This window comes from Mustela putorius, unplaced genomic scaffold (genome assembly GCF_011764305.1).
Source record: "Mustela putorius furo isolate JIRA1106 unplaced genomic scaffold, ASM1176430v1.1 tig00003923_pilon_pilon_pilon, whole genome shotgun sequence".
Lineage (NCBI taxonomy): Eukaryota > Metazoa > Chordata > Mammalia > Carnivora > Mustelidae > Mustela > Mustela putorius.
Window position 1 is genome coordinate 10,040,403 of NW_025422068.1, and position 21,706 is coordinate 10,062,108.

The 21,706-nt window shown below is 49.0% G+C and overlaps 1 protein-coding gene across 3 annotated transcripts in view; it reads left to right on the forward strand.

Annotated features, from left to right (window-relative positions):
- RUFY1 (RUN and FYVE domain containing 1) overlaps window positions 1-21,706 on the forward strand; it is a 67,521-nt gene that overhangs the window by 43,934 nt on the left and 1,881 nt on the right. For 2 of the 3 annotated variants that reach the window (XM_004759016.3, XM_045069289.1), the window contains exons 12-17: window positions 11,021-11,118; window positions 12,731-12,850; window positions 13,471-13,600; window positions 15,640-15,734; window positions 17,882-17,930; window positions 18,959-19,036. In XM_004759016.3, the coding sequence (XP_004759073.1) occupies window positions 11,021-11,118; window positions 12,731-12,850; window positions 13,471-13,600; window positions 15,640-15,734; window positions 17,882-17,930; window positions 18,959-19,036 (570 nt within the window). Of the gene's footprint in view, window positions 1-11,020; window positions 11,119-12,730; window positions 12,851-13,470; window positions 13,601-15,639; window positions 15,735-17,881; window positions 17,931-18,958; window positions 19,037-20,121; window positions 20,652-21,706 lie in introns of those variants that run through there. The other variant, XM_004759015.3, reaches the window with a different exon arrangement.

Sequence of the window (21,706 nt, forward strand, 5' to 3'; positions counted from 1 at the left end):
CAAATAAATAAATAAATAAATAAATCGATAAATAAATAAATAAATAAATATTTGGTAGAATTCCCCTGTAAAGCCAAGTGGTCATGGACTTTTGTTCATTGGGAGTTTTTTTTATTACAAATTTAGTTTCACCACTAGAAACTGGTTATTTCTTCCTGGTTCAGTCTTGGAAGATCATAGGATTTGGGTAATTTACCCTTTTCTTTTAGATTGTTCAGTGTATTAGCATATGATTTTTCATAGCATATCCTATAGTCCTTCATATTTCTGTGGTGTCGATTGTTACTTTTCCTCTCTCATTTCTGAATAGATTTATTTGAGTCCTCTTTTGCTTTTTCTTCCTTTCTTTTTTTTTTTTTTTTTAAAGATTTTATTTATTTGATAGAGATCACAAGTAGGTGGGGCACGGGTGCAGAGCAGGCTCCCCGCTGAGCAGAGATCCCGAGACACAGGGCTCCATCCAGGGCCCCAGGATCATGACCTGAGCCAAAGGCAGAGGATACTTAACCTACTGAGTCACCCAGGCGCCCCTCTTTTTTTTTTTTTTAAATTTTACTTATTTATGACAGAGATAACAGGAAGGGAACACAAGCACAGGGGAGCTGGAGAGGGAGAAGCAGCCTCCCCACCAAGCAGGGAGCCTGACTGAACCACCCAGGTGCCCCAAGAGTCCTCTTTTTCTTGATGAGTCTGAGTAAAAGTTTATCAGTTTTGTTTATCTTTTCAAACAACAGTTCTTGTTTCCATGTGTTCTTTTCTACTGTTTTTTAAGTCTATTTCATTTATATCTACTCTTACTTCCTTCCTTGAACTGATTCTGGACTTTTGCTTTTCTTTTTCTAGCTGCTTTAGGTATAAGGTTAGATTGTTTCTTTGAGATTTTTCTTTTCTGTAGGGAGGTATCACTAAACTTCTTTCTTAGAACTGCTTGCTGTGTCCCAGAGATTTTGGACCATTTCCCTTTTTACTTGTCTCCAGGTACTTTTTAAAATTTCTCCTTTGACGTTTTGGCTGACCAATTTGTTGTTTAGTAGCATGTTGTTTAGCTTCCACATGTTTGTGTTTCTTCTCTGTGTGTGTTGTTCTTTTCCCTTGTAACTGACTTCAAGTTACATACTGTTGTGGTGAATAAAGATGCTTGATAAGATTTCAGTTTTCTTAAATTTATTGAGATGCCTTTTGTGGCCTAACATGTGATCTGTCCTGGAAAACGTCCCATGTGTACAAGGAGGGAATGCATATTCTGCTTTAGGATGGAATGTTCTGTGTGGATCTCTTAAGTCCATCTGCTCCACTGTGTCACTCAAAGCCTCTGTTTCCTTACAGATTTTATGCTTGCATGTAAGTGGGGTGTTACAGTCCCCTACTGTTGTATCATTGTCAGTTTCTGTCTTAATGTCTGTTAATAGCTGCCATATGTATTTAGGTGCTCTGGTGTTGTTGCACAGATATTTACAATTGTTACTTTTTTTTGCTGGATTGATCCCTTTATCGTTATATAATACTGTTTTGTCTGACATAGGTACTGCTACCCCAGTTTTGTTTTGTTTTTTGTTTGCCTCCATTTGCCTGCAGTGTTTTCCTGTCCCTTCCTTCACTTCCTTCACTTTCAGTCTGTAGGTTTTTAGGTCTGAAATGAGTCTCTTGGAGGCAGCATATAAATGGATTTTGGTTTTTTAATCCATCTGCTACCCTGTGTCTTTTGATTGGAGCATTTAGGCCATTTAACATTTAAAGTTACTACTGACAGAATGCCTGGCTGGTTCAGTCAGTTGAGCAGCTGGCTCTTGGTTTCAGTTCAGGTCATGATCTCAGGGTCATGAGATCAGTCCCTGTAATGGGTCTGCTGGAGAGTCTTTCCCTCTCCCTCCCTCTCCACTCCTCCCCCCTGCTTGCATGCATCCACTCAAGCACATGTTCTCTCTCCCTCAAATAAAATATTTAAAAGTTACTACAGATGGGGCACTTGGGTGGCTCAGTTGGTTGTGTCCAACTCTTGATTTCTGCTCAGGCCATGTTCTCAGGGTCATGAGATGGAGCCCCAAGTCACTCTCCCTGCTCAGCAGAGAGTCTCCGTCTCTCCCTCCACCTCTCCTGGTTTACACATTTGCACACACATACATGCACACATGCTCCCTCTCTCTCAAACAAATAAAACTTAATAAATAAAGGGGTGTGTGGCTGGCTCAGTTGGTAAAGCACCTGCCTCAGCTCAGGTCATGATCCCAGGATCCTGAGATCAAGCCCCATGTCAGGCATCCCTGCTACTATGGAATCTGCTTCTCCCCCTGCCCGTCACTCCTCATTCTGCTCATGCACGTGCACTCTGTTTCTCTCTCAAATAAGTAAAATCTTAAATAAATAAATAAATAAATAAAATGAAAAATAAAATTATTGACACATATGTGTACTTATTGCCTTTTTGTTCATTGTCTGGTTGTTTTATAGTTCTTCTCTGTTCCTTCTCTTGCTCTCTTCCCTTGTGATTGATGGCTTTCTGTAGTGTTGTGCTTATGTCCCTTTCTTTTTACTTTCTGTATGTATATCTGTTGTAGGTTTTTGATTTGTGGTTACCATGAGATTCATGTATAACATTCTGAGTATATAACAGTTTATATTACGTTGGTGGTCTGTTAAATTTGAACACATTGTAAAAGCACTACATTTTGGGGCACCTGGACGACTCAGTTGGCTCAGCATCTGCCTTTGGCTCAGGTCATGATCCCTGGGTCCTAGGATTGAGCCCCACATTGGGCTTCCTGCTTAGTGGGGAGTCTGCATCTCCCTCTTCCTCCGCCTCTCTCCCTGCTTGTGCTCTTTCTCTCTCTGTGTCAAAGAAATAAGCAAAATCTTTAAAAACAAATATATAAATAAAGGTACTACATTTTTACTCCTTTTTTTATATATGATGTAATATTTTATATCTTTTTATTTTGTGTATTCCTTAACTGCTTTTTTTTTTTTTTTTTTAAGATTTATTTATTTATTTATTTGACAGAGCGAGAGATCACAAGTTAGGCAGAGAGGCAGGCAGAGAGAGAGGAGGAAGCAGGCTCCCTGCTGAGCAGAGAGCCCGATGTGGGACTCGATCCCAGGACTCTGAGATCATGACCTGAGCCGAAGGCAGCGGCTTAACCCACTGAGCCACCCAGGCGCCCCCCTTAACTGCTTTTTAATATAATTGTACTGTTTTATCTTTTACTCTTTTTACTAGCATTATAAGTAATTGATCTCCTGCCTTTATTTTATGTTTGCTTTTGCCAGTAAAGTATTTCCATTTCATAATTGTCTTAGTGTAGTTATGGCCTCTTCTTTTCCACTAAAGAATATTTCTTGTGAGACTGGTTTCTTGTGAGACTGGTTTAGGGATGATGAACTCCTTTCACTTCAGTTTGTCTGGAAAACTCCTTCTCTCTCACACCAGATAGAGTACTCTTGGTATAGGATTCTGCCTTTCAATGCTTTGGATGCATCCTGCCACTCCCTTCTGGCCTGCAGTTTCTGCTGAAAAATCCACTGATGGCCTCATGTGGTTTCCCTTGTATGTAACTATTTGCCTTTCTTTTGCTGCATTTAAGATAGCTCTCTGTCATCTTTGCCATTTTAACTATTATGCATCATGGTGTGGACCTCTATTGCTTGAGCTTGTTTGGGGCTCTCTTCCTTCCCCCAGGTTAGGTTAGGAAAGTTTTCAGCTGTTACTTCTTCAGATGGGTTTTCTGCCCCCTTCTCTCCCTCTTTTCCCTCTGGGATATCTACACTGTGGATGTTAGCATGCTTGATGCTGTCCCAAATGTTCCTTGACCTAACCTCTTTTTTAAAATTTTTTTTGTTGGGGGGGATTCTTTTTTCTTTTTGCTAATGAGCTTGGGTGCTTTCCATTTTCCATCTGTCTTCCAGATCTCTGATCCAGACCTTCTGCATCCTTTAATCTGCTGTTTCCTCTCTCTAGTGTATTTTTTATTTCAGTTCTTATGTTCTTCAACTCTTATTCTTTTCTATAATTTCTCTTTGTTGAAGTTCTTACTGAGTTCATCCACTCGTTTGTCAAGTCCAGTGAACATCTTTATGACCATGACTTTGAACTCTTTCTCAGGAGGATCACTTACCTTCATTTCATTTAGTTCTTTCTATAAATTTTGTCTTATTCTTTCATTTGGAATATATTCCTTTGTTTCCTCATTTTGCTTGACTTTCTGTGCTTGTTTCTGTGTATTAGGCAGAGCAGCTACCTCTCCCAGTCCTAAAGGAATGAGTAGCCTGTGTAGGACTGTGCCCTCTGTAGTCTGCATATGCCTGGTGTCTTCAGCTGGAGCTGTAGCAGGCACATGCTGGGGTTCCCAGGGCACTTCATGGGAGTCTGGAGCTGAGGGAGACAGGGGCCAGGGGGTCCCAAGGTATTCCATAAAGCAGAGGGTTCCTGGCAGAACAGCTGGGGAAGGGGGTGCAGGCTAGTGAGTCCCGGGATGTTCTGCATAGTGGAAGCCCTGGTGGGATGGCTGGAACTTATGTGGGTATAGGCCGGGGGTCCCAAGGTGCTTCACATGTGGTAGACGGCCTGGTGGGATACCTGAAGTGGGCACAGACTTGGGGTGGGCAGCGGGTGTCCTGGCAGGTTGTGTAGAGCTGAAGCAGGTGTGGGCCTGGAGTGTCCCAAGGTGCTCTGCACCCATGCTGTGTGGGCAAGACAGCTGGAGCTATAGTAGGCACCATCCAGGCTTTCCCAGTGTGTGCTGCACTGGGTCCACCTTGGTGGGACAGCTGGAGCTTGCGTGGACTCAGATGGGAGGGCTGCCTCAAGGGAATGCCTGGGGCTGATGAAAGCTAGGGAACTGAGGTTCACTGAGGTGTCAGGCCGGCTAGAATGGCCAGACCGTGCTCCTGTCTGTGCTGTCAAGGTGGAGGGCGTCCATCAACAGTGGTCATCACCAGCACCTCCCTACCAGGCAAACATTCCAGCAACTACCCCCACGCCTGGCAAATGCACTCGGTTTAGTTCACCCACAGTCTAGTTGCCGTTTTAAACTACAGCTTCTTCCCATGCCCCAAGGGCAGACACATCTGCACACAGGCCCCACAGTGCCATCCCATCCTGTGCACATGCAGCAGCCCCGGTGGGTTCCCATCCTCACTGTCTCTCCACCTCTCCTATCCCTCTCTGCATGGTCCCTCTGCTGGGGTGGAGACTGCCCTCAGTTCTTAGGGGAGAGTCACTACAGGTGCAAATGTGGGTTTGGTATGTCTGTGGTGGAGGAGAGTTCAGGTTCTTCCAATGTCACCATCTTAGACCCTCTCTTTGTCTTACCTTGTCCTTGTGAGATAACAGTAATTACATGTATACCATGAATACTGGGCCCTTATTGGTTCACCTATGGTAGATCTCCTCTCTTCTCTGGAATCCTTTTTTTTTTTAAGATTTTATTTATTTATTTGTCAGAAAGAGAACACAGGCAGGCAGAGTAGCAGGCAGAAAGGGAAGCAGGATCCCCGCTGAGCCCAATGCAGGACTCATCCCAGGACCCTGGGATCATGACCTGAGCCAAAGGCTTAACCAACTGAGCCACCCAGGTGTTCCTTTTCTCTGGAATCCTTAAGTCCTTATTTTTGGTGTAGTCATATGTGCTGACTTTTCAGATTATGGGCTGTGGTTTGGGGATTTTAAGAAGCCCTTTCTCAAGCTTAGGTGGCAAAGACATTCTATGCTAGTTTTATAAACCTGACACAGGTTTTCCATGTCTAGAGTTAAATTTATTTTACAGCCTTACCAATGGATCTAGGTGTGGCTTTCTCCATCTAGTTCACCACTTCAAAACTAGTCCACTCTTCTTACTCTCGTATGTGGTGCCATTTTGATCCTAGATCGTTTGTCCATAAGGTGGACCTGTGTCTGAGGTCTGTTCTCTGCGTCTATTTGAGTTATCTAATCACAATAGCTTTGTAGTGTGTTTTATGTCTAGTCTATTAGTTAGCTATAACAAAGTACCACAGACTGAGTGGCTTGCCAGAGCTTCATTGTCTCGAAGTCTGGAGGCCAGGCGACTGCAGCTGGGTGTCAGCACAGGGTTGTGGGGAAGATGGTAGCATGTCTGTCTCCTAGCTCCCAGTGGTTGCTGGCCACCGCTGGCAATCCTTCACTTGCTGTGCTCCCCGTGTGCATGACTGTGTCCACATTTCCTCTTCTCATAAGGACACAAGTGATACTGTATTAAGGGCCCACCCTAACCTCATCTTAAGTAATTATGTCTGCAGCGGCCCACTTCCCAAATACAGTCACACTGCATGGTACTCGGGGCTAGGCCTTCCACATTCGGATTTGGGAGGGATGGAACTCAACCCATTACGGAGGTCAAGCCTGCCCTCCTTGCCCCCTGTTTTGTCCCCTCTTTTTAAGATCGACTTATCTGTTTGTAAACCTTTATTCTTGTTGAAATTTTTAGAACAGTTCATAAGGTTCCTTTTAGAAATCAAGCTGAGGGGAGCCTGGGTGGTTGAGTTGGTTGAGCATCTGACTTGATTTTGGCTCAGGTCGTGATTTCAGGGTCATGGGGATCAAGTCACATGCTTGGCAGGGAGTCTGCTTCGGATTCTCTCTCTCTCCCTCTGCCCCTCCCCCACTGGCACACACACACTTTTGCTCGCTCTCTCTAAAATAAAAGTTTTGGGGTTTTTTTTTTTTAAGATTTTATTTATTTTGACTGACAGAAATCACAGGGAGGCAGAGAGGCAGAGAGAGAGGAAAGGAAGCAGGCTCCCTGCTCAGCAGAGAGCCCGATGCGGGGCTTGATCCTCGGACCCCAGGATCATGACCTGAGCCGAAGGCAGAGGCTTTAACCCACTGAGCCACCCAGGTGCCCCTAAAATAAAAGTTTTAATAAAAATTAAAAATAAACGGGCGCCTGGGTGGCTCAGTAGGTTAAAGCCTCTGCCTTTGGCTCAGTTCATGATCCCAGGGTCCTGGGATCGACCCTCCATCGGGCTCCCTGCTCAGCAGGGAGCCTGCTTCTCCCCCACCTGCCTCTCTGCCTGCTTGTGATCTCTGTCTGTCAAATAAATAATCTTTTTTTTAAAAAAATGAAAAATAAAAACCCAGCTGGACCAAGCTGGGATCAGGCCCCAGACAGGGGCAATATGAGCAGCGGGGAAAGGCCAGACAGGAGCAGAGGCTGGGATCCGGGTGGGAGGTCCCAGGCTAAATTTATTAAAACAAAACACAAATGGATTTCCTAAATGGGGGTTACATTGGATTTATAGGTTAACTTGAGAAAAAGTTTACCTCTATAGCAGATAAAGTCATTCCATCCAAGAGAATGGGGTGGATCTTCATTTAGTCAAATAATTCCTTTTTCTCTTTTTTGTCCTTTTTACTGGGTAAGAGTCTTACATTTTCTCCAGGTGAGTTCCTGTGTAGTAGTCCTTCTTGCTCATGTGACCAGTGCCTTATTTTGGCTTCATCATCTGGTTAGGTATTACTGGTATAGAAAAGAGCTTGTGTGTTTGCAGGCCTGATCTTCTGTTAGCTGCCTTGCACACCACTGGGGCTGACAATTCCTCACTTGATCCTCCTGCCTTTAGGTATAATTGATCACATCATTGGAAAATAGAGTTTAATCTCTTTACCCTCAATTTTTTGTTCCTTAGCGCATTGGCCAGGCTTTCTAAGACTACATTACACAGTGGCAGAAACAGTGAGCAAACTTGTGGTCCTGCTCTTAAAAGAATTGCATCGAAGTTTCTCCATTTGCTGTGTGCTTGCTCCATGTTTGCTATGTGATCCTCAACGAGTTCAGGAACATAACTTCTGTTTCTTGTTTGCTTAGAAATTTTATCATGAATGAGTGTTGAATTTATTAAATGATTTTTTTCCCCTATATTGCATCTATTTTGTTGTTGTTTTTAAGATTTTATTTATTTATTTGAGACAAAGAGCACAAGCAGGGGGAATGGCCGAGGGAGAGGGAAGCAGACTCCTACTGAGCAGGGAGCCCGATGCAGGGCTGGATTGCAAGACCCTGGAATCATGACCCAAGCTGAAGGCAGATGCTTAACTGACTGAGCCACCCAGATGCCCCACTGTATCTACTTTGATAATCATATTCTTTTTTTCTTTTTCCTTATATTTGTATTGCAGTTTATATTGATTAACATTCCTGGAATCCTACTTGATTACGACATATTTAAATATACTCTTGATGCTATTAGCTAATATTTTATAGAATACATTAGTTTATATTTGAGATGGACTTCTAGTTACCTTTCCTCTTACTAACCTTATTTGCCTTCAGAATCAATGGTGGGCTGGCACTGTGAGCTTTCATGCTGTCTCAAAGCTCTCTTTCTGTGGAGTAATTCAAACAAGGTAGCAAGGGTTTAGTCTCAAAAAGTTTGGAGAACCCACCGATGTTATAGGATTCACTGGGGTCTGAGGCTTTGGGAGCAGGGGATCTTTGATGAGCATTTCTGGTTATTAAATGCTCACTGACCTACTTGTGCATTCTCTCTCTTCTCAGGAGAATTTGGTGTATTTTTCCCAAAATGCATCTTGTTTAGGTTCTCAAATGTTTTAGCTCATGGTTGTTGATAATGTTCTTTTACAATATTTTTAAAACTCTTTCGTGCAAGGTTTCCTTACTTGCATTTTGTTATCTTTATTCTTGCCGGAAGTGTGTCTTCTCTAGTAATTAAGAGAACCACCTTTTTTCCCTAATACTCTGCACTGTTGATCCATGTCTTCTGTTGATTTCCAGCATTCCTTTTATTATATTCTTTCTGATTTTTGGGGGTTTTCTTTTTTTTTTAAGATTTTATTTATTCATTTGATAGAGATATAGTGAGAGAAAGAACACAAGCAGGGGGAGTGGGAGAGGGAGAAGAAGGCTCCCTGCTGAGCCAGAAGCCCAAAGCAGGACTCCATCCCAGGACCCCGGGATCATGACCTGAGCCGAAGGCAGATGCTCAGCCACTGAGCCACCCAGGAGAGCCTTCTTTGGGTTTTCTTTCTAGTTCCTTTTTGGCTGTTGAAATGCATGCTTAGCTCATCTGTGTTAGCTTCCCCCCTAAAAATAAAAAATGTCATTTGGGTTGGGGCGCCTGGGTGGCTCAGTGCGTTGGGCCGCTGCCTTCGGCTCAGGTCATGATCTCAGGGTCCTGGGATCGAGTCCCGCATCGGGCTCTCTGCTCGGCAGGGAGCCTGCTTCCCTCTCTTTCTCTCTCTGCCTGCCTCTCCCATCTACTTGTGATTTCTCTCTGTCAAATAAATAAATAAAATCTTTAAAAAAAAAAAATGTCATTTGGGGATGCCTGGCAGGCTCAGTAGAACATGTGACTCCTGATCTCAGGGTCATGCCAGGGGGAAGAGTTTACTTAAAAAATAAAAATAAATAACAGAAATGCTACTTAAAGTTAAAAATTACCTACAGATGCTAATTTAGATGTCGTCCTCAAATTCTAACAAAAATATCATCTAAGAAGCACATTTTTCACATCTTCGCATCTCTAAAATCTAGGTACACCTCACAGTCAATGCCTGACATGTTCCAGGTAACAGGTTTTTCTTTCTTAGTGGTGTAGAAAGTTAAAACACACCTTACGTGCGTCTTCAGTACCATACAGTATTGCATAGCGTTTTCATTAGCTTTTACTTCTGAGTATTTCATAATCCTTCCTTTGGTTTATGTTTTTAGCTCAGTAGCTTTAGTGATATGCCATTTAGTTTTGTTAACAAGATACGAGTTGTTTTTAGTCATTCTTTCGTTGTTAATGTCTAATTGTATCACGTTACTGTCCAAGAATATGTTTTCTTGGGAATTTATTAGGACTTCCTTCTGTCTTTAGCCTTTCTGTACCCTTTTTCTTTTAAAAGAGTCTCTTGTAGTCACATAGGAACATGGTGCTTTTTTGCCCTGCCTGGTCCCTCAGTACCTGCAGGGCTTAAAACCTGGATTCAGAAGTCACATTGTCGCAAGTGTGAACGTGCTGCCCCAGCATGTGCGCCAGTCTCCCCACCCGGCGTTTTCTCTGACCCTCCCTTTGCCTAGAGAAGGGGGGCTAGCGACCCCTGCCACGGCTGGAGAACTCACATGTGCGCTGGGCATGTGTGAACAGCTCAGTGACGCTGTCAGATCCCACTCTGAAGTTCCTTTTTGAAAAGGAACTCAGAGGGGCATCTGGGTGCTCAGTGGGTTAAGCCTCTGCCTTCGGCTCAGGTCATGATCCCAGGGTCCTGGGATTGAGCCCTGTGTCGGGCACTCTGCTCAGCAGGGAGCCTGCTTCCCCCATCCCCCGCCTGTCTCTCTGCCTACTTATGATTTCTACCTCTCTGTGTCAAATAAATAAAATCTTTAAAAAAAAAAAAAAAAAGGGCGCCTGGGTGGCTCAGTGGGTTAAGCCGCTGCCTTCGGCTCAGGTCATGATCTGAGGGTCCTGGGATCGAGTCCCGCATCGGGCTCTCTGCTCAGCAGGGAGCCTGCTTCCCTCTCTCTCTCTCTGCCTGCCTCTCCATCTACTTGTGATTTCTCTCTGTCAAATAAATAAATAGGGCGCCTGGGTGGCTCAGCGGGTTAAGCCGCTACCTTCGGCTCAGGTCATGATCTCAGGGTCCTGGGATCGAGTCCCGCATCGGGTTCTCTGCTCAGCAGGGAGCCTGCTTCCCTCTCTCTCTGCCTGCCTCTCCATCTACTTGTAATTTCTCTCTGTCAAATAAATAAATAAAATCTTTAAAAAAAAAAAAAATAATAAATAAATAAATAAATAAATAAATAAAATCTTTAAAAAAAAAAAAAAAAGGAACATGGACCTTTCATAGAGGAGAGCTCACTACTTCCTTCTGCTCCTTTCTTTCTGTTGATAAAACTGGGCACTTAACCCAGTTTGTCTTCCAGGGCTGTGGGGAAGAGCAGCAACTAATGAAATACTCCTAAAAGTGCTGTGAAAGTACAGGGTGAAATCACACCTGCTCATAATCCTGAGCACGTAAGGTGGTGAGGGAGTGGCAGAGTGTGACCCCTTTTCCTTACCTTGGCAGAGTGCAGAGAGCTGTTTACAGCAGAAGGATGAAGCCATCACATCTTTCGAAGAAAAAAACAACCAAGTTATGTCCAGCATGAAACAGATGGAAGAAAGGTAATCAGTCCCCCTGACAGATATTCCCTAGAAGGTAGGGATATTCTCTGGACCTGGAACCTCTCTCAGAAGTACAGACAGCTTGGGGTGATGGTCCTTTGGGATCCTAGTCTTGCTGAAAGGGGCTGATTCCCAGCGCTAAGTGTGTATTCCCGTAATAAATTTTGGGTTCCTGTATCATATTGTAGGTGGGATCATACCAATACAGTGAGGTCCTTATCACAGTCACATTTCCACATCAGTCAGTAGTGGATCACAAGAGTCTGAAAACAGACTCACATGAATATGGCAACTGATTTTCTTAAAAAGGTGCAAAGGCAGTTCAGCAGAGCAAGGAAAGTCTTTTTAATAAATGATGTTGGAACAGTCAGACATTCATAAGCAAAAAAATATGAATCTCATTCTATACCTCATGCCTTATACAAAAATTAACTGGAAATGCATCATAGGTCTAAATGGAAAACTTAAAATTTCGAACTTTTAGAAGAAAATGTCGGAGAAAATGTTTGTGGCCTTGGGTTAGTCAAAGAGATCTTAGACATGACATGAAAGCCTAGGGTCCATGGGAGAAAATTTTGATAAATTGGACTTTATCAAAATGTGAAAGCTTTGTTCTGTGAAAGACACAGTTAAGAGAATAAAAAGACCTATTACAGTTTGGGAGAAAACTTTTGCAGATGACATATCTGACAAAGTACTTGTATCCAGAAGGTATAAAGAGCTCTCAGAACTCAACAAACAATCCAGTTTAAAAGTGGACAAAAGGCTTGAACAGACACCTCCCCAAAAAGGACATACGGATGGCAAACCAGCACACAAAAACGTTCAGTATCCCCCTCCAGGGGACGTGCGTGTTACAGTCACGGTGGGTGGCTGCTGTGCACCTATTAGAACAGCTAAGTATCTCTTCAGCGACAACACTGAATGCCGATGGGACTCCAGAGTGACCAGAACACCCCTGCAGTACCGACGGGACTACCAAATGGTACAGCCACCCGGGAGAACAGTCTCTTAAAGCTAGACATCCCCTTACCAGAGGACCCCACAGCCCCTCTCCTGGGTGTGTGCCCAAGATGAGTGAAGGCTGATGTTCACACAGAGGTTTAGATCAGGTCTGTTCATTGAATTACCAAAACTAGAAGCGAATTGGATGTCTTTCATCGCTGAAGGAAGAACAACCTGGCACCGTATACCATGGAGTAGAACTCAGCCATCCAAAGGAATGAGCCACCAACACAAACCTGGAGTGACCTCAGAGACCGTGCTGAGTGAAAGAAGCCAGGCTCAAGAGGTTTTATGAGGCATAATTCCATTTCTAGGACGTTCTTGAACAGACAAAGCCATGGTATCAGAGAGTATCACAGTGGTTGCCAGGGTTTAGGGGTGACTCCAGAGGGCAGCACTAGGGAGCTTTCCTGCTAATGGCGCTGTTGGCGCCGTTGTCCCCAGATCGCTCCTGACCACTGCGGTGGTTACACGAGTCTCTCCGTGCGCTAAAAACTTGGAACAGTTTTACTGTGTGTGTATTTCAAACCCCAGCCACAAGAATGTGTGCTGTCCTCAGCCTCGAGGGTAGCTCCTTTCTCACGCAGACCTGGTTCTTGGGGTGCAGGTTACAGCTCTCAGAGAGGGCGCGTCGCGGGGCGGAGGAGCGGAGCCACAAGCTGCAGCAGGAGCTGGGCGGCCAGACGTGCATGCTGCAGCAGCAGCTCTCCCAGCTGCATGAGCAGTGGTAGGTGGGGCTGGGCCTGGGGGAGCGGAGGGGGCAGCTCACTTTTGGGCACAGGCCTAGTCCCTCCTGAGCTTACCCCTACAGAGGCTGGAATCAGGGGGTATATCAGGCCCCGTGAAGAGAAATGCCTGTGTCCCCCTTTTTTAAGTGAGAGTGCTGGTTCAGGGGGTTCGGGAACGTCCCAGGGCCACTCAGCTGGTGAGAGGAGTGCGGGAGCTTTCTCCTGCCCCCACTCCCGGCCCTCCAGTGGGAGCCGCCCCTACGTTGGAAAAAGTAGAAGACATTTTGCAGTCTTTCCCCTCAGGTCTCCACCTTGGTAGAGGATCCCCCTGCTGTGGTACTAGTGTTTTGAGACCCTTCTCCTTTGTCTGCTCACGTGCTATCGAGTGCATGCCCACTGCTCCCCCTGATGGGGTCCTGGTCTTCCCTCTGGAGGGGCAGGTGGCCCTGCCGGAGAGGGTGTGTGGGTTCCCTGCTCCCGTGACAGGTTTAGGTGCATGTGTGGCACTTCTGATTCCTGTCAATGCCCCATTTCCCGGGCAGAGAACTGGGTTGGACATTGTGCATTTTCCACACACCTCTCCCACTAAGACTAACTCGAGATCATTTTGGGAAAACAGCTCGAGTCTAGAGAAAGAGTTGAAATCAGAAAAAGAACAGAGACAGGCTCTTCAGCGAGAATTACAGCAGGAGAAAGACACTTCTTCTCTACTCCGAGCAGAACTACAGCAAGTGGAAGGATTAAAAAAGGTAAGGCAGCTGTCGGGAGAGGGAAAGAGCTGCTGGCGTCTCCAGGAGCCCCGGGCCACATGGAGGCCCCTCAGCACAGCCAAAGCCACCCTGTGGGCCTCTGCTTGAGGCAGATGGTGTGTGCACACTAGCCACTCAGGGAGCAGTGCAATGGGGAGAATAAAACAGGGAGACACCCCGCAGTGGCGGCAGTGGCCCGGGAACCATGCCAGGGAGACGGAGTCAAGGGACCAGCTCTCCAGCTGTGCGGAGAGGCGAGCAAGGGACGGCTCAGGCAGACTGCAGGAAGCATGAGGGTCTGTCACGGTGAAGGAGCAAAGAGCAGGGCTGTGAGGCTGAGTCGTGGCAGACACAGGAGGAAGGCATTGGGAGCTGCCGCCGCGGGTGGGCAGACTGATTGCGGACCCCCGAAGACATGCAGAGGGATTTGGATCTGCTCCGGAACTCAGAAGGAAGCTGGCGGAGCCGGTTCATTTTAGGACAGTCCACCAGCTCCTGGGGGTGGGGGGGCTCACAAGAGGGGAGCAGTAAGCACGAGCGCTTTCTGAGTGCCAGTCTACACCTTCCCTCAGAGTGGCTTGGCCACTCTGCCCAGGGTCGGGTATCCTGGTTCCCCAGAGCCATCCAGTCCTGGTCCTGGGCCACCCCTGGGAAGCCAAGTAAACCAAAAGCCTACCTCTACCCTAGACGAGACCCGAGTCTCGTCTCTCCCTGGAGTCACCTCAGTCCTCTGGGGAAGGCGAGGCTTGGAACCAGTGGCAAAGCTTCAGAGAGTGCAAGGGGGTTGGGGACCCAGAGTGGCATCTTGGTCTGCTCACAGAACTAGGCCTCCCGGGGAACCCAGCCAGGCTGCAAGGTCTCCCCTGAAGGCAGGAGGTGCCCACAGTGCTGGTGGGAGCCAGCTAAGGCCTGGGCTGCCCCGGGTGTGTCTGGCCTCCGCAACTTCTCCCGGTAGGACCGGCACGCCATCCCCACACCTGTGGAGGCTCCTTGGAGATTACATTGTGTTGAACATGGTGGTGGGTACTGCTGTGTGGTCTGAATGGGTGCACAAAGAGCCTTTGATCCCACATGATTAGATGTGTGGGAACATGTCTAATAGCCCCTCCCGGGGGAGCCCAGTGGCCCAGGGGTGGAGACCACTGGGGAGGGGAGACATTCCTCAAGAGCTCTCAGTCTATGAGAGGGGAGGAAAAATGGAGGGCAGAAGAGGACTTCTAGAAAGCTCTGCATCTTGCCTTCTTTATTCCACTTCAAAATTCCACTTTGGTCAACAAATTGAATTGTACACACACCCCCCACCCCGCCTCCGCCCTGAAGTACGCACGAGAAACGACACATGTGACATGGTCAGGGTGCCCTTGTGCTCCTGTGTCTCCAGGCTCTGGGGCAGAAGGCTTAGGGGGCAGTTGGGAGAGATGGCGCCCACCACTCAGGCCTAAGCCCTGTTGCTACCCGTCATCCGCCCTGAACCCCAAATCACTGTCCTGGGTCTTTGTCAGGGCCCTTGCCAGATTGTGTTCTCAAGGGTCATTGGCCCCAGATTACAGTGTTTATCAGCATGCGAGCTTCACTTCCCACACACGCACCTGGTCTCAGTGCATGAGCTCCCACATCCTGGCCTTCATCAGCCTCGTTCATTCATTCTCAAGAAGTTTCAACCAGTCCTTTCCAAAACGTTTATTCAAATGAGCCTTCACTGTGCAGGTGTCCCCCACTTCTGCATAAGGCTCTTCTATGTGTGTTCTGAAGCTGTTCTCTGTTTACACAGCCTTTTAATAGCAACTCAGATGGGCAGGGGTTTCGTCGTCCTGTGCAGGTGACTGCTTTGCACGTAGCTGTTCTCCTGTCCCATGTCACTGTCCCTTCTGCAGGTGCCCATTCTGGAGAAACATGCTAGGGAGAAGTAATCCATGAAATAACCCTGGCTTGAATGAGATTAACACAACAAAAACTGCTTTTTGCTCTTGAAAAACATTCTGACCTGCTTGTTGCTGCAATTACATGAGTGTGTCAGGCCTCTGGTTGGTTGATTTTAGGAGCTGCGGGATCTCCAGGACGAGAAGGTGGAGTTGCAGAAGGTTTGCGAGGAGCAGGAACAAGCCCTCCAAGAAATGGGCCTGCACCTCAGCCAGTAAGAAGCCCGCCCCCCTCCCCTGCCACCTGCATCATGACCACGGGACCTGGCCCCTGGCCAGAATCACATCAGCCTGCGCAAACCAAGTTCTGCTGTTCCGGGGTAGTGGGGGGTTGTGGTCAGGCAGGAGGCCGGCCAAGTGTTCAAGGGCCACCCCCCGGGAAGTGAGGCCTTGGAGACACAGTGCCAGTTGAACTAATGAATTAGGAAGTCCCTTCTAGTGAGCCTTCCTGTTCACTAGATCAGCCTCTAGGACCTAGGCGAGTCGGGGGGACGGCAGCAGGGTGCTCGCTGAGCCCACAGTCAGACGAGGGGGCTTCCACCTGCTGTAGTGGAAGTAGTCACCACCTCCCCTTCTGGATATTTGTGCCCACCAGCATCTGTCTGTCTGTCCTGCTGGGTGCTGCTGAAGGAGTACAGACCTCGGTCCTTGTCTCTACTTTGACCTGATCGCCCTCCCCGGGGTTCCCGTCCTGCCAGGTTGCTCTGGCCAGTCCGATAGGTCACACTGCAGATTGTAGAATTTGCTCATTTGTTTGATGCTTGTGTTTTCAGAGCCACTGGAGAGCTTTCTTCTCCTTAGGAGTCAGGAGTCCTAGTTGCAGAGGGACAGAGATCCAACTCAGACTGTCTCAAGGCACAAAAAGCTATCGGGACTCAGTCTCTCCCTCCTCCTCTGCCGTCTTGTCTGCTGCTCCCTCACGGGTGGCTGGCCCCGAGCAGAGTCTGTTCTGGCTTCTGCCCCAAACACAGTGACTGGAGAGATGGGGGTCCCGTGGGGCCTGTGACCAGAAGATTCGGGTGCCAGACACGGGGACCAACAGAGAAGTGGCTAGAAACACAATGCAGCAGCATGCATATCCGTCAGACTGGGCTGGGCTTGTGTTGAGGACTGTGACGTGGGCGGGGATCCCCAACGAGCTTTCTTGGTGCGTCCTCCCTGCCTCCTGCTCTCTTCTCTCCGTCTTGCAAGCCAACACCAGGGGACAGAAGGACAGGCCTCTCCCCAGATCCCTCCACCAGCTAGACGCAGCTGCCCAGTTTCTCTCTCTGGGCAGCATCCAGATCCTTCCCAGGTTTTCTTCTCCAGGTACCTGCCTGCACATTCAGGCTGCCATCTCGACCTGGGGTCCTCCAGTGTCTCCCCCCGGGCAGCTTCTAGTCCTGTCAGGCCGCAGGCCTGTCTCTGAGCTGCTTGGGGTGGACCAAAGGCCCCCATGCTCAGTTTCCCAGTCCTCACCTGGAAATCTTATCTGTGTCTCAGACCCCTGCCACTTTGACCCTTCGGTTGATCCAGTGACAGTTTAGGCTGACATCACCCAGACTGCAAATACATAAAGTTTTCATTTTCTCTGGTTTAATTCCGCCAGTGTAGACCATGCTCGGGCCTGTGTTCTAGGTGGACAAGTAAGGAATTGTTCTTCCCCTAACAAGAATGGAGCAAGAACAAGTGAGCCTGTCGTCAAAGCAGGACTGTTCTAGAAGGAGCACACAGTCCAGAAGGGGTGGGGGGAGCCCTGCAGATTCAGGTGCCTGCTGTAGGGGAGCCCCCGCGGCCCCTTTGGGCACATGTCCCACACAGGAATGGTGGCCCAGAGAAGCCAGGAACCTGATTTTTAGGAAATTACTCCTAATATTTAAAGATTTTATTTACCTCTTTGACAGCAAGAAGGAAACACAAGCAGAGGGATCGGCAGAGGGAGAGGGAGAGGGAGAAGCAGACTCTCCACGAAGCAGGGAGCCTGCCACGGGGCTCCATCCCAGGACCTCGGGATCACAACCTAAGCCGAAGGCAGACACCTAACAAAGCCACCCAGGCATCCCTTCCAATTTTTAAATGGTTGTAACTACTTCAAAGTCTTAATTTTTAAACCTTGCAGGCTCAACAGTCTGTCTTGGGACCCTGTTTGGTCCACAGGCTCCACCTCAGAGCACAGCAGACGTGAGCCAACATGATGAGGTGACTGGGATGGTAAAAGGCAGAAAGCATGTTCTGGAACAGCTCCTGTGCAGGGCTGCTCTGTCCTGCTCCCGGTCACCCTCCCCAAGCCAGCTAGTCAAGCAGTGGCAGTGGGCTTGCCGATTTCGAGAGCCTCTCACAGCCATAAATCATCATCTTTTTTTTTTTTTTTTTTTTTGATAAGGTCAAAGCTCAAGATGGAAGACATCAAAGAAGTGAACAAGGCGCTAAAGGTACTGGACTATTAACCCTGTCGGCCTCAGAACCCCTGCCCCCGGCTTAGAGAGCTCACGCTAATGCCCTGGGTGCCCAGGTTCTCCGGAGTCAGGGAAGGGTGTGCCCCAGAGGCATCCGAAAATGCTGCTCAGAGCCATGGGACCCGGGGACGGGTGACACTGACGGCGGTGGGGCCCAGCCGGGAGCCTTGGTGCTGATTCCAGCCTCTCGGCCCTAGTTGGGACAGTAGGCCTAGGTCACAGGTGCCCAAGTGAAGGGAGCGAAAAGTGGCTGAAGAAACCCAGGGATTTTTAAGCAGGGAGCATGAGACCTCTCCCTGCAGGTGAGGGCCTCGTTCGTGAGGATGCCTGCCACCCAGGGAAAGCAGGAACATGTGGACTAGGTCACCCGGTGCGAGCACCAGACTGGCCTGCTGGGGAAGCAAACAGGAGAGGAGGGGGCAGTTCAGAGAGGAGGGACAGCCCACCTGCGACAGGGAAGTCCGCTCTCCGCTGGATTGGAGACCCTAGCACCCGCCCAGTCGGGGATGGTGGACTGTCCTAGCCCCTTGCAGCAGCCTGGACGTGAACTTGGCTGCACTCACTTCCCCTGCCTTGTATCTGGAAAACTTGAACGGAACTGCTGTGAGCAGCATGTTTTCCATCCCTGCCCTGCCCAGATGTGTCAGACAGCAACAGCCAGCAGCACCACAGGGATAAGCTGTCGGGCTTTGTGCCACAGCTTGTAAGGTCACTCTGTCACCATGGCCACCAGATGCCAAGGAGCCAGAAAAGCTGATCAGGCCTTTGGCCCCTTTGGGCGCCCAGTCTCTCCGGCTGAGTAAATGGCCCATCCTGTCCTTTAGAAAGCTCTCCAGAGCCTCCGGTCCCACCTCCCCACATTGTGCTGAGGGGTGGGGGCTTAGCATGTGGACCAGGGCCTCCCAGCCCACCCCCCCATGCGATCTGGGCAATCAGAACATGGCTATGGGGCCGTCAAGAGCCAAGCTGGAAAATGGAATTCTGTTGTGGTCTTCCCCCCACAGGGCCATACCTGGCTGAAGGATGATGAAGCCACGCACTGTAAACAGTGTGAAAAGGAGTTCTCCATCTCCCGGAGGAAGGTACATGGGGTGGCCCTGCACCAGCTCCCACACGGCCTCTGGGGAGGCCTTCCACCCTTCCCCTTTCCCGTGGGACCAGGGCCACTGCATGACCATGGCACTTGCTGGTTTGCCGGCCCACATGGATGGCTTCCCAGCTTGTCCGTCCTTTCAAGGATGGGCAGATTTCTTTGGGAGTTGGAGCTGCTCACATACAGAATATGAAGATTCATTGTCAGCAACAGGACCAAAACCTGGTTAAATTAGGCAAAAACAATCCAGAGAACCTGTGGTTGACAGGTCTCAGGACAGGCATCCATGTGGCACCTAGAGCTCCCTGGCAACCTGGGCAGATCCCGTGTCCCCAGGGCCTCGGCCTCTGCCTTCCGGTTCCAGAGCAGGAGGTCTTGCACCCGGCTTTGGGGCATTGATGGACCAGCTGGGCAGAACAGGAGCAGGACACAGATACCTAGCAAAATTGGAAACCTGTACAGCCCACAAAGTACCCTACCCCGCACCATGTGGCTGTGCATTCTCCCTGTCTGCGTCTTGTCAGGCCTCTCTGGAAAAGAAGGAAGACTCCACGATCCTGGCCTGTGCCTCACAGAAGGTCCAGAGGTGGAAACCGCCTCCTGAGGCGGCCTCTTGAGATCAGGCACGTGTGCCCAAGGGCTTCTGGAGGTTGGGGCCTCACAGTCCCCGCACCTGAATGGCCTGGCCAGGGTCCTGCCTGTTGGCTACTGGCCAGTTGGCAGAAGCTATGTGGATGCTTGCCTCCACTTGGTCTCTTCTCTTCCATGCCTAAGGCTTCTGCACTGCCTGCACAAAACCAGCCTCGCCCAGCAGGAGGCACTGGCCACGGAAACTTGAGTTTCCAGCAAGGGCAGGGATGACAGGGAGTGAAGCAGGGCTCTTCGTGCAGCAGTTTGGGTAAGACGCATTTTAGGGCCTTAACTGCACATCCTTTACCCACACTCTACATGGAGGAGCCAAAGTCTACAAGAACCTCTTACCAATGGACCCCAGCTTCTTGGGGAAGGATTCTAAGGGTGTTAGGCAAACAGAGGCACCTGGCCCACTCTGACTGCCTGTCTTATGTCCTTCAGCACCACTGCCGCCACTGTGGCCACATCTTCTGCAACACGTGTTCCAGCAATGAGCTGGCCCTGCCCTCCTACCCCAGGCCCGTGCGCGTCTGCGACAGCTGCCACACCCTGCTTCTGCAGCGCTGCTCTTCCACTGGCTCCTGAGCGTAGGAGGGGTCCCCGGGAGCGGATGGGGACTGACGAGGGTTGGGCAAGTCAGCTGCCAGAGGGAATCGCAGGAAGGACTCCACTCCTCGCAGGGTCTGCCAGGGAGGCATGCACCCTTCCAGAGCACCTGGATCGAAACTTTTCCTTCTCCCTTGGCCGGATCACCAGCTTTGGCTCCCATGTAACTTCAGGATTTTGCTACTGTCATTTTTCACTTTTCACACAGTTGAGTGGTTTTCCAGCAGGTGCACTAGTGTAGTGAGCACCCCGTGCCCCTCTTCCCACCCCACCCCCCACACTGTGCCTTCCCTGCTTCCAAGTCTGGCCATGTCACACCCTTGTGAATGCATCTCAAGATCTGCAATAAAATCCTTTATTTTCCACTCTGGTGCAGAAAATATCAGTCTCTGCAGGAGGCCTCAGACCCACCCCATGTCCCCCATGTCAGGACAGGCCATTACCCCACCAGTAGGCACAGAGGAAGTGAGCTTACCTCCACTCGGCTCAGGTGTTCCTTTAGCCACAGGAAGCTGACCCAGAGGACGACAGAGCTTCGTCTGGCGCACTCCAGGTGGAGATACCTGTGGGAAGCTACCTGCCAGGCAGCCATTTTTCCAAGCAGTGCTGGGACAGGCACTGGTCAGCTGTGGAAACCAACTCCATGCATGCTCACCCCCACCTGATGGGTCCAGGTCTTGAATGTTCAGGTGAAAGAACCAAAACTAGTGCCATAGTGCTGTCCAGACTAGTCTGTCTGTCCGTCTGTGGAGCCTTGGTGAACTCCCCTTGCTCACTGCCGAGTGCCTCACCCCTTCGTGGGCTTTGACCCACCGCCTGGCTCAGGAAGGTTAGGTCCCAGGATCTGTAGGCCCAGCTCCAAAGCCATCTTCCTTCTGGGCTGGTTTCCCCATCGAAGCAGGAAGAACATGGCATTAAGAGCAGCTGCCAGAGACCCCTTCCGTCACTTCCTCTAAGCAGTTTTTTTTTTTTTTTTTAAGATTTTATTTATTTATTTGACAGATCACAAGTAGGCAGACAGGCAGGCAGAGAGAGAGAGAGAGAGGAAAGCAGGCTCTCCGCTCAGCAGAGAGCCCTATGTGGGACTCGATCCCAGGACCCTGGGATCATGACCTGAGCCGAAGGCAGCAGCTTAACCCACTGAGCCACCCAGGCGCCCCCCCTTTAGAGCAGCTTTTTAAATCTCATCCAGGACCCAGCTTTTCCAAAAATGCTTAAACGTGCTGCTGCACTGCCCCCAGCTGGTCTAGCAGTAGAAGTCAGTACCTTGTTTTCAGTGCACCCAATTTGGATTCCAGCTTGCTGGGAAGCCTTAGGCAGGTCACTTCACCTCTGGGCCTTAGCGCTCATCTGCACACAGAAAAGCAAGCAGGAGACACCTGACTCCTAGAGTGTTCAACTCCGTAAGTGGGATGTTTCC